Source organism: Rattus rattus, chromosome 11 (genome assembly GCF_011064425.1).
Source record: "Rattus rattus isolate New Zealand chromosome 11, Rrattus_CSIRO_v1, whole genome shotgun sequence".
Taxonomy (NCBI): domain Eukaryota; kingdom Metazoa; phylum Chordata; class Mammalia; order Rodentia; family Muridae; genus Rattus; species Rattus rattus.
In genome coordinates this window covers 97000599-97013683 of record NC_046164.1, presented here as the reverse complement: position 1 = coordinate 97013683, position 13085 = coordinate 97000599, and the positions used below count along the sequence as shown (strand labels likewise).

General features: G+C 37.6%; 1 protein-coding gene across 2 annotated transcripts in view; it reads right to left on the bottom strand.

Annotated features, from left to right (window-relative positions):
• The window catches only part of Ccdc88a (coiled-coil domain containing 88A), a 160564-nt gene that overhangs the window by 122525 nt on the left and 24954 nt on the right, over positions 1-13085 (bottom strand). For both annotated transcript variants that reach the window (XM_032916264.1, XM_032916263.1), the window contains exon 3: positions 8823-8931. In XM_032916264.1, coding sequence (XP_032772155.1) covers positions 8823-8931 — 109 coding nt within the window. The remainder of the gene's footprint in view (positions 1-8822; positions 8932-13085) is intronic.

Here is a 13085-nt window from a genome sequence, read left to right as displayed (position 1 = left end):
ATCTTGATTTCTATCACTGATAGATAAAGAAAACACGGTACATATACATAATGGAATTTTATTCACTTGTAAAGAAAAATTGAAATTAGGAAGTGAAGGAATGGATGAAACAGGGAGATTACATTAAAAGATATAACCTAGGCTCACAAAGCCAAATATGCCCTTTCTCATATGTGGGTCCTAGCTTCTAATTAATATATGTGTGCATTTCTGTGTGAGTATGCCAGTAGAGGCCTGGAAAGTAAAAAGAAGTTTTGGATGGGCGACAAGGCAAGTAGAGCACATGCGACATAAAAGTGGAAGGAAGGAGTAAAGCTGGGTTAGAAAGGCTTAAGCAACGATAAAGGCATGGAGAAAGGGAAGACAGTCAACCAAAACCAGGAAAAAGCAGTAAGAAAATCTACTATTTAATAAGCTAATTTTAAAATAAAATTTCAAGAAAAAAGATTCAAATAAGTCAATTAAAGAGAGATCAAAAGGGGGACATTACAAGAGAGACAATTAAAATGTGGATTATTAGAGAAGACTTTGAAGATTTATTCTAACAAATTACAAAACCTATTTAAAAATGAGTACATTTCATGATATTAATGACCTACTAAAAGAGATATAAACAGCATATATAGGCCTACACCAAGAATTGATATGAAAAAGAATAAAGAGGTTTTCTTTTTGTTTTGTTTTGAAGTCTAGAACTATACATGTTCATTACCGAATGTTATCAGATCTTTAAAAAACAAATTATATCATAAAATACAAAAGGGATATTTCCAGTAGAGTAGCAATAAAGGCCCATTAAGAAAAAATGCTTCTAATCAAGAAAGTACAATCTCTGGTCTATGCGGAGATCCATAAAGAAGCAGGGTCACCTTAAGCCATGCTGAAGAAACAGGCAGAAAGACTAAACCTCTACTGAGATACTATACATTATCTTCCCTCTAAGTGCAGTCTTACAGAGCACAGCCAAATGGCTTGGACCTATTTTCTTAATTGCTTGGTAAAGTGTAATGTTTCCTTTTCATCTTTCTTTATTCTAAGCATGTTCTCCCTAACAATTTTTTTCTACAACACACTGACTTCTACATCTTTTCCTTCTCTCCACTCGTGTCTTCCTCTAGGCAGCAGCTGAGATCTAAGCTTGCCTGCCCTAGAGTATATTTCCTTTAAGCTCTTAACTTTCCTGAAGCTTCCATTTGAATCCATTCTTAAGTTATTTTATTAATGAGATTAAGAAACCCAAGAATTCTTGAGACTTTGATTTCCCTGGTATCATTTGGCCAACATAATGAGACACAACAAAATATCTTTTAAAACTTCCAAACTTATTCTAATAAAGTAGTATTTTCTCAAAACCCAAACTAGATATGAACACAAGGAAAAAAGAAAATAATAGAAAATTCGAGTTATGAGAGCAGAATCTTGCCAGGTGGTGGCAGTGCACACCTCTAATCCAGTATTCAGGAGGCAGAGGCAGGAGGATCTATATGAGTTTGAGGCCAGCCTGGTCTACGGGGTGAATTCCAGGACAGCCACAGCTACATAGAGAAAAAAAAAGATGGCAGAGTTTTAGAAGGAATCAAGGTAACAAAAAGGCTTGTGCTGGAAAATGAACAACAACAATAAAAGTGATGGATTTAAGGAGGAGGAGGAGAAAGAGGAGGAAGAGGATGAGGAAGAGTAGGAGGGGGAGAAGAAGAGGAGGAGGGGGAGGGGGAGAGGAGGAAGAAGGAGCAGGCCTCTAAAAAAAAAAATCACATAAAACAGAAAAGTTATGGATTTTTTTAAAAGGGCTTTAGCCTTCTCTCAGGGAAGAAAAGGCCACAGTTAAATCTAAATGGCAGCCAGGCAGCACTGGCAGTCTTAGCCCAGCTTTCAGAAGTCTAAATCTAGCAGGAAGAACTCCTGTGCCAGCAATTTTGTCTGCATGGTGACCCAGTACAGGAGAAAAAAAAACAAAAAAAAAAAAAAACCAAAAAAACAAACAAACAAACAAACAAACAAAAACTGTCACTCCCTACTGTTAGCCAGGGCCACACTGTTTTATATACTATTTAATTTAGGTAGAATTCTGACAATTCCAGTAACTACAGTAATGGTTTCTAGAAGTAAATTCACTTGTGTCTCTAGAGTCTTTACTGTCTTGCCCTGTGGAACCAAGTAATGGCCAATTACCAAAGATGTTTACCCATCAGCTAACCTTCTTTTTTTTATGATCTAGTTAATCTAACTTTAATTTTTATTGGATATTTTTAAATTTACATTTCAGATGTTATTCCCTTTCCTGGTTTCCCCAGACATAAGCCACCTCTCCCAACCCCCTCCCCTTCTTCTTTAAGGGTGTTCCCCTCCTCACCCCACCTCCTGACGTTCCCCTATTCTGGGGGATACAGCCTTGGCAGGGCCAAGGGTTTCTCCTTCCACTGGTGCCCAACAAGGCCATCCTCTGCTGGAGCCATGGGTCTATCCATGTATAGACTTTGGGTAGTGGTTGAGTCCTTGGGACCTCTGGTTTGTTGGCATTGTTGTTCTTATGGAGTTGCAAACGCCCCCAGCCCCTTCAATCCTTTCTCTAATTCCTCCAGTGAGAACCCTGTTCTCAATTCAATGGTTTGCTGCTAGCATTTGCCTCTGTATTTGACAGGCTCTGGCTGAGCGTCTCAGGTGACAGCTCTATCAGGCTCCTGTCAGCATGCACTTCTTAGTTTCATCAATCTTATATAGTTTTGGGGGCTGTATGTATATGGGCTGGATCCCAAGGTGGGGCAGGCTCTGAATGGCTATTCCTTCAGTCTCTGCTCTAAACTTTGCCTCCATATCCCTTCCTATGAATATTTTTGTCTCCCTTTTAAGAAGGAGTGAAGCATCGCACTTTGGTTGTCCTTCTTCTTGAGCTTCATGTGGTCTGTACATTGTATCTTGGGTAATCCAAGCTTTTGGGATAACATCCACTTACCACTGAGTGCATACCATGTGTGCTTTTCTGTGATTGGCTTCCCTCACTCAGGATGATATTTTCTAGTTCAATCCATTTGCCTATGAATTTCATGAAGTCACTGTTTTTGATATCAGCTAACTTTAGCTGACTACTTACTGGTTACTCTTAGCAATGTACAGGCCAAAAACGGAAACTTCTCTGCTTTCTCCTACAATCCACTTTTGTGGCCTAAAACTACCCTAGCTTGTAAGTGGATAACAGGCTGGTCATTAAAGACCCCTCCTATCCCACTTCCCAAAATAAAGGATGCACTGTCAACAATGTACACATCCTTTGTCTATCTTTCCTTCTCATTGACTTTTCACCTACATCTCAAAGTGCTAGGACCAGGTGTCATTTTGAAAGGAGGCCTATTGTTTGAGACTGCTACTCTGAGGCCCTCAAAATAAAAAACCATCACAATTGTGGGAGCTTGAAGATGCCCTACCCTTATGTCTAGGTGAGAGGAGGTGATGAGAGGCATGTATATAAAATGCATAGTTTGACTTAGTAAGAATTTTCAGCAGCAGTGGAATTAGGCTATGAAAAAGCAAACGCATTGGTAACTTTACATCTTGTGATAAGCATCAAGTTCTATAACCTGAAGGTTACAGTGAAGACCTGCAAGTCTGTGGTCACTAAGAGCACTTACCTTCCCTGCCACATGTGACAAGTCTGTGGTCACTAAGAGCACTTACCTTCCCTGCCACATGCGCTCTGCTGCCAGGCAGGACTGGGAGCTCTGGATCTAGATCCAGACCACTACTTTATTTGTATTTACTTTTGCTTTCTCACACCATTTTACTACCTCTCCTGGTTAACGTGGGACTAGAAAAGCTAACCTAGGGTTTGTGTATGCTAGGCAAACATTCCAACAACTAATCATCCCCTTAAATTTTTAAGTATTAATTTTAAATTTATGTGCATGTGTGTGCCTACACAGATTTTGTGCACCACATGTACACAGAAGGCCATGGGAGCCAGGAGAGGACCTTATATTCCAAAACCAGGATTATAGGCGCTGGTAAGCCAACGTGGAGTTGTGACCCTCTGCAGAGGCAGTAACCCTTCACAAGGTCTAGGCCAGCTCTCCAGACTCCCACTTTACTCTTTCTCTGAGTCCTCGATATCCACTGAAACTGAGGGACACTTTCAGCTTTGATATAAGCAAATCTTGGGTGCAAAAATGAAGGGAAACATTATCTGGAGCAAGAAAAAAACCTGGAAGGCTATAGTCCACAAAACTCAGTGCAGAAAAACTGGTAAGTGCAGCAAGGAAGGACAAGTGAACTCTAGGTCGACCTGCAGGAACGATAAGCAAGCCAAACGATAACCCAGCACACACATACCTAGCAGACTCCATGAAAGGAGTAGAATGAAGCTGCCTCAACCCTTCGTGTCATTTCTTTTAACTGTTTGGTATGTTTTTCACCATGTGTTTATTATTCCTAGAATTATTTTTGTTGCTTATATTTTTTTAAAAAATGTGATTTTATTTTTTATCATCTTAGCTTTACTTAATTTAATTTTCTGTTATAAGACTTCTTTTCATCTCTTCCTCTTAAAAAATGTTTTTATTTTTGTCACTGTCTTTCCTTCCTTCATTTATCCTGACATCATCCTTTAGTTTACACATTTACTGTTACTTTTACCCTAGTTTCAAATTTTACAATTAACATAAATTTTTCCAAGTTTTACTCCATCATTTATCATTTTTATTTTTGTGTAAATGCGTTGTCTTGGTGTGTTTACAGCTATGGTGGTTTTTCTCCTCTCTGGAAGTCAAGAGATACTGAGCCTTTCGGAGAAAGTTTCTACCTAAGAAGAATTCCAAATGAGATACCAACCCTGACAAATATTTAAATTACAAATTAGAAGCAAAATATGAAAAAAGCAGCAAATTCCTCCTATAAAAGCTTACACCCAGTGGACAGGTGTAGTGGCCTGTCTTCAATCACAACACTCCAAAGAATAGGCAGAGGAATCTCTATGAGTTCTAGGCCAGTCTGACTTACATAGTGAGCTTCAGACCAATCAACATAGTGAGACCCTGCCTAAAACTTCTTAAAAAGTTTTAAAAGAAGTTCACAATCAATTCACTGAATGAACTGAAAGTACAGAATATGTAAATTGTAAAACAACACAACAGTCTGGCTTAAAAAACAATAACCTTAAAGAGAATTCCAACAAGCAAATGAGAAAAGTAAGAAAGTGCACTCAGGACTGAGGCAGCAGTCTACACACAGATGGGAAATGGACAGCACAGCAGGCAAACAACAAAAACCACCACAGTGGCTAGCAGCACCAAATAAAAGAAAATCCATCAATAAAGATAAATATTACATCTACATACCAAAACACAAAACAAAACAAAAAACAATACCAAAACTATCAAGAAATTTAAATCACAACCAAGAAACTGAACTCCACTGAGTGCACAAAAAGACGCCAAAACACAAACTTAAGGCACAGAAAACATTTACAGAAATACCAGAAAATTCCTCAAATCTAAAACAAAAAACAAGAAAAACAAAAAAACAAACAAAAAAAAACCCCATTTGAATACCTAAGTACAAGCAGGATCCATTAAGAACCCTCAACAGAACAACAGACATGACCACAAAAGAAATTTTGTTAAGATGTTAAAAACCACAAGATGAAACAATTTTAACAGATGCAAGAGAAAATGCCAATTGACTTACAAGGAAAACTCATCAGAGAAACATTAGGCCTCTCAGTAGACAAGCCTAGCCAGGAAAGTATACCACGACACATTACAAGAACAGAGAGTAAAGAACTGCCTATCACTATGACCGTATCCAGCAAACTTCTCTTTTAATTAAAAGATAAGTAGAATAAAAATGTTCTAAGTATAGCACAGACTAAAACAACCCATAGCTACTAAACCAGCACTACAGAAGATACTAAAATTATTCTACCAGAGTACTTTAAAAAAAAAAAAGTCAAAAACAGTTTTAGATTTTAGGAAAGAATAAAATTTAGAGGATAGACAAACAAATGACAAAAAGAAATAAAAAATGTGTCCAACTCAGTAAAACACCAAGCCTCTAAGATAAAGACGAGAAAAAAGAATTGTGTCAAGACAAAGAGGAAAACAAGTTTACAGGAGGCAAGAAGCCAGTCAGTAATACAACTAAATGTACATGGTCTTAATTAAAGATGCATTCCAGGGCTGAGGACATAGCACGGTGATACAGCACTTGGTCCTGGGTTCAATACACAGTATCAATACACAATGAGTACACAAGAATAGCTTATTATATAAAAGAAAATCCTATTCTTCTTTATCTACAAAAAAGACCAAGTGAAAAGATGGAGTTGAGTGAAAGCTGAGACAATTAAGAATAGCAATATGTAATTACAACAAGAGTTGATATCAAGCAAAGAGCAAGCAGAAGAGAAAGCCAACATCAATGTAACAAAGGAAACAAATAGCCAAGAATAAATCATTGTAGGGGCTGAAGTGGTTAGAGGACCTGGGTTAAGTTCCCAGAACCCACAAAGCAGCTGTGGATTAGCTAGCTGTGAAACTCTAGTTCCAAGGGATCCAATGCCATTCACCGATGCCCATGTGGACTACATGTATGTACAGGCTTAAATATAGGCACACCAGGCACACATATAAAGTCTTAAAAAAAATTAAGAACTGAAGAGATGGCCCAGTGGTTAAAAGTGCTTGTTGCTCTTACAGAAGGCCTACATTTAATTCCTAGTACCCACATGGTGTCTCACAGCCATCAGTACCACCAGTTCCAAGGGATCTGATACACTCTTTTGACCTCCATATACACTGGGAATGCACATGGGAGAAAAGAAGACCTGTAGCTTGACCTAAAGAAACACTTGATTTGACGAATACTTTGTAGACTTGAAAAAGAACAACAGAGAAGCTGAAGAGATGGTTCAATGGTTAAGAATGTGCTGTTCTTGCACGGGACCTGGTTTTGATTTCTAGTACCCATGTAACAGTTCACAACTACCTGCAACTCCAGTTCTATAAGATCAGACACCCTCTTCTGGCCTCTGTAGTTCACATGGTGCACATACATTCAAGTAAATACTCATTTGCACAAAATAACCCTTAGAGTAAAAATAAAAATCAAGAAAAGTTTAAAACTCACAAAAATTATTTAAAATTGATCTATTCTAAAGTTATAACACTACTCTATAAAAGCATACAGGAACAGGATAACTTTGGCCTTTGTTATGTTAAGTAAGAGAATTAAAGTATTTGCAGAGTAAATTTTGGGGGAAATAACAGACTTCATATATAAACACAATTTGGGGAACACTGAGGAAGAAGGGGTAGAAAAAATTAAGAGTGAGAGGATTTCAAAAGTTATCTTGACATGACATGACATGACATGGTTGCTGTACTCATGAACTTACTGCATCTCTGTTAACTGCACAAAACTAAGCCAGTAAGACCAGGTAACATTGTACAGGCAGCACTGACAGGACTTGGTGGGAGGGATACATTTTGAGGGACTTCCAGAAAAGGTGGGAGGGCAGATCAGGAACAAGGGTGGGTAGATATAATTAATATACACTGTTTACACTATATATACATATATGAAATAATAAAACATGAAATAGATTTTCTTAAAAACATTTAAACCAATAACTTAGATAAAATGTAGAAACAATGAGCCAATTCTTCAAAACAAGTTTATGTTCATCTTCACCTAATGTCTCTTCAAAGTATATAAAAGAAAAGTTGATAAATCCTTTCGTTTAAAATAGCACTTCAGCTCTTCTTTCTCAATACTCAAGAGTTCAAAAGACAAATTAATAAAGATATACTAGGTAATTAGCTGCCTTGCTAGCTCAGAGCATGGAACTCTTAATCCCAGGGTTGAAGATTTGAGCCTCGTGTAGGGCAGCATCTGTTTTTGTCTGGGTGAATTTATACTGAACTCAGATTTAGAGCTGGGTATGATGGAACATCCTTTAGTCAGGGTACTCAGGAGGCAGAAGCAGGCTGAGTTTGAAGGCAGTCTGGCCTACAAGTTCCAGGACATCCAGGGATATACAGAGAAACCCAGCCTTAAAAAATAAAAGAAAAAGAAACAAAAGAAAAAAGATGTCTAAAAACATCAGAAGCATACAAACTAAATTTTCTGAACTATCTTTCTACTTAAAAAAGTTTTGTATATTAAATTTAAAAGCACCTTCTCTGTAACTCATAAATGAAGTAGAATATAGCATAAATTATAAAACATATTGAAATAAACATTTAAAAATTGGTTACCAAACAAAAAATTTGTGTAAAGTAACTACAGAAATTTTGAGAGATATATTAGCAGCAATAAGAGTTAACGTTTGTGGCAGGCGAGATGGCCAAGAAGTGAAGAGCATTCTTGCTTTTCCAGAGTACTCTGGTTCATTTCCCAGTATCCCCATGGTCGGCTCGTACCATCTGTTATTCCAGTTCCAGAAAATCACTTCCCTGCTGGCCTCCATGGTCACCAGGTATGCACATGGTACATAGGCACATATGCAGGCAAAATTTCCAGACATAAAAAAAAAGTAAGGGGATGGGGATTTAGCTCAGTGGTAGAGCGCTTGCCTAGAAAGCGCAAGGCCCTGGGTTCGGTCCTCAGCTCCCAGAAAAAAAAAAAAAAAAAAAAAAAAAAAAAAAAAAAAAAAAAAAAATGCAAGTAGAGACTTAACAACTCACATATGTATTCAACTTACATGTTAAAAAGCATGCATCAAGAATGTAATTCAAGTAGGTTCATTTATGCAAGTTCTCAACAAGGAATTTTAAAATATAAATATGTACATTGTTATTAAAATAATATTTTAAAAAGAAATGGCCACTTACCTGATAATAAAATTTTATCTGTTTCACCAAAATGGATAGATTGTGAATTCTAAGAGAAGCATCATTGTTGACTTTTTTATTTACTCTTTGACTCTCCGTCTTAGGATTACTGGAAGAAGTTTAGAGGAAAGAAAAGCTTTTTAATTATACAGAAACAATTACAAATATAATAGTTTCTTATTATTCTTATTATATTATGTAGTCATTTGTTCTAATTAGTGATACATAACAACAGATTACTACTTTCTTATATATTCTTATATATTCTGTAGTTCCAACTAATATCGATATGTCCAATATGTCTGTAAGGTAGAAAAATGTATCTGAAACCAAAATATCCTTAGTTGTTATTCTGTTAATTTTTATTCCTGGAAGAAATTGCCTCCTAATTCCATCCTCTCAAAATAAATCACTTAAACAAAGAATTCAAAATACAGATTATTAACCCAAGTGGTTATTTACCCTCACTCAGTAATGTGGATTTTATTTCTTTAGGAAATAACCCAGAAAAACTTTTAAAAAATGAATTAAGTAGATGCTAGAAGTTGGAACATTTATCTTGATGTAAATTTGTTGAATAGATTAAAAACAAAACAGTACATACTTTAAAGAAAAACTATAGTAGAAATGTAGTCAAGAAAGTTAAAAATGAGAAACTGAAAAGTGGGACTAGGGCGTGCAAGATGGCTGAGCAGTTAGGAGCATGGACTGTTCTTCCAGAGAACCACCAACACCCAGAGGTACCTCATAACTGTCTGTAATTCCAGTGCCAGAGATGTCCTTTCTGGCCTTTGCCAATACCAGGCACATACATGGTACATCCGTGCACATAAAAAGTGGTTCTGTTAGAGTAGAAGATTATGGCCAGAACAGAAGATATAAGCTAGTTTATCAGGGCAAGTAAGACAACCTGAAGAAAGATATCATCCACTGACGGGCTGAGTCTAAAATACCACAAGCAACCTACTGAATAGTTTTTGGGACAAAATATAGTGGTCTTAATATACATCATACGACAAAAAAAATTACTAAATACAATAAAAAGAAAAGCAATCCATGACCTGGAAAGAAAACAGAAACAGTCACTTAAAAATGAATGAGAAAACAAGAACTAACATACAGGATTTTAAAACAGCTACTACAAGCCCTGGAGTATAGCAAAGTTGTACGTACTTGGTTACAAGGCTGAGGTCTAATAGTCAATACCAATAGCACAAGTAGAAGGGGAAGGGCAAAAATAAATATAATAAAACTATCACTAATAACACCCATAAGCCCAGTCCTATGTCCACCATGATGGCACGTGACGAGTGATGGAGGGATGGGAAAGACGGAGTACGTGGTAAAGAGATGGGAGAGAAAGCAAGGCTGAGCACTTTGTGCACTGTGGAGGAAAACAGAATCGCTGTGCAACTGGGGTCTATGCTGAGGTCTGTGGCCTGTGTTACACTCAATCTATTCAGATGTCAATAGTCCCGGCTGCTGCCTGAGCCCCACGCTGATGTCCAGGGGCTGAACTGATCTGAGTGGCCTGTGCTGACACCTGAGACCATGGCATCCTGGCCTGGGCTGATGTTGAGGCCCTTGTCTGAGACTGTGGTCCTACAGTAGCAGGGGTATGTGTCAATGTCTGTGTCCTGGGCTGCCATGTGGATATCTGAGCACTGAGATGAGCTGGCCCTGCCCCTCACTGGCCATCACATTTGAGAAAGCTGGCACTAACCCTCATAGTATGGGCTCAGGAGAGCTGGCCCTAATGCCATTTAGTGTGGGAGAACTAGCCCTACCTCTTGATGACTGTAGGCACTCAGGAGAGCTGGCCCTGCCCTTCCTGTGGGCAGCTTGGGAGAGCTGGCAGGCTGATCAAATTAGCTACCACCCAGTTACAGATCCTGGGCCTCAGCTGGCCCACCCCAAGCTTTGCATCATCACCTATGAGCTGTTGGAGTACATGAAGGGACTGGTCCTGCAGAACCTAAGACTAAGAAACACAATCAACAACATGAAAGGAATGAATATGAAACTTTCAGTAAGTCTGAGAATCAAGACCCAACTTCCCCATCAAAAGACATAAACTTGCATAACGGATCAGAAAACAAGACCTCCAGGAAAGACGTCTCACCACCAAAATTAGGCACCATCTTAGGATGGAAGATGAACAAAGATATTCCAGCTAAATGGAATCAGGAAATAAGCAGGAGTTCAAATTTGATATATGACAAAATAGACCAACAAAGATTAGAAGTCATAGAGGTCACTTCATAATGATTAAGTAAAACAATCTATCATTCTAAACATATACACACAAAACACAGGTGTACCCAATTTCATAAACAAAACTAGATTTAAAATCACAGATTAACTCCAAGACTTAGTAACAGTAGGTGACTTCCATTCCCTACCCTCAACAACGCAAGTCATCCAAACAAAAAATAAAGAAGTTAAATAATGGAGTTAAGGGATTGATACTATAGATCAAATAGTTAACACCTATCTATAAAACATTCAATTCAAATACTGAAGAACAGACATTCTTCTCAGCGATCTATGGAACTCATGTATTTTGTCTCACAACAAGACTATAAAGCTAGAAATCAACACTGGGCAAGACCACAGAAAAGGCAGTCCAAAGAGAAAAGTCAAAGCTCCAATGGTCTAGATCACAAAAATCAGAAAAATCCCAAATAAATAATGTAAAGACATATTTTCAAGGCTTTGAAAGAAATAAGGAAAAACTAAACTCAAAACTAGTAGACAGAATAAAACAAAATTAGGATAGAAATCAATATGTAATACAAATAATAAAAAAAGATTTTTAAAAAGAAAACAATGGAAAGTTGGTTCATTGAAAAAAAAAATGAGATTGATAACCTTTAGACAAATAACCAAGAAGAGAAAAGACCCAAATTAATAAGATTAGAGACAAAGAAACACTACAGATGACACCAATGATACCATGGATAAACTTTTAAAACATCAAGTTAGAAAACATAAAAGAAATAGATGACTTTCTAAATGTATAAGACCTACTGTTAGGAACTGTTTCTGATTTCCAAAAGCCGAACTTCCAGACCTGAGGGTCCCTGCCTCCAGCTGGCTTCGACTGATAATAAAGAATTGTCATACAAACAGTGACTGGGCAGGGAGACAGGGCAGGACTTTTAGATTGTGTGGGCAAGGGACTGAGAGAGGAGAATAGAATCACCATAACAGGGAAGCAGAAAGATGAAACTTAAAGGTCCACTGGCATGTAAGAATCAGGGGCCACTTCCCCGATTGGGTCTGGGGTAGCAGAGAGAAAAATATAGATTTTAAAGGATGTTCATGACCCACAGAGAGCCAAAGAGGTTTAACTCATTCATCGCCACAACCTACTAAGTTAAATCAAGAGATTAAAAATTAAACAGCTCTATCACAAACAATGTGATTGATGCAGCAATAAAAAAAAAAAAAAAAAAAAAAAAAACTACTGATAAAACTCCAGATCAAGATGCAGTCATCACAGAACCATACCTTTAAAGAAGAACTAAAAACTAGTGCTTCCTACCTTAGTATATAAAAATAGAAAAGAAAAGCTTGCAATTTTGTTGCAGGATATTTGATCACATTGTGAATCCAGGGATTGTGTTACTCACTGAAAAGCTGTGGTGTGGCTCAGCCTTAGCACACACCTTTAATCCCTCTGGCTGGAGTACAGACGTGTCCTCAGCTCACACCTCTGGCTGGAATACACACGTGTCCTTAGCACACACCTTTAATCCAAGATTTGGAGAGGAACTTGAGCCTGAACAGCTGAGTTGAATCAATCACAGTCCAGAAAAAAATAGGAAGGGGTGAGTTTATTCAGCAGCAAGTCTCAGAGGCTGAAAATATAGAAGTTTCCAGGCCTACGCCTAGGAGACTGAGGTAATTTACATCAGGAGAACTAAAAATACTTTTACACAAATTCAGCCAGCATTAGACTGATTGCAAAACCAGATAAAGATACAATCAAAATTATAAGCAATCTCCTGGACAAATACAGGTCAAAATTTCTTCTTATAAACAGAATTCAAGAACATATCAAGTTAGGTCTGTTGGTATGTGCCTTTAATCCTAGTGCTCAGGAGGCAGAGGCAGGTGGATCTCCATGAATTCCACAGAGTAAAAGCTTGTCTCAAAATATACTCAAAAAGATTATGTCACTTCATTCCACAGATGCAAGGATGGATCGACAACTGTAAATAAATGTGATCCACCACATAAATGGACTCAAGAACAAAA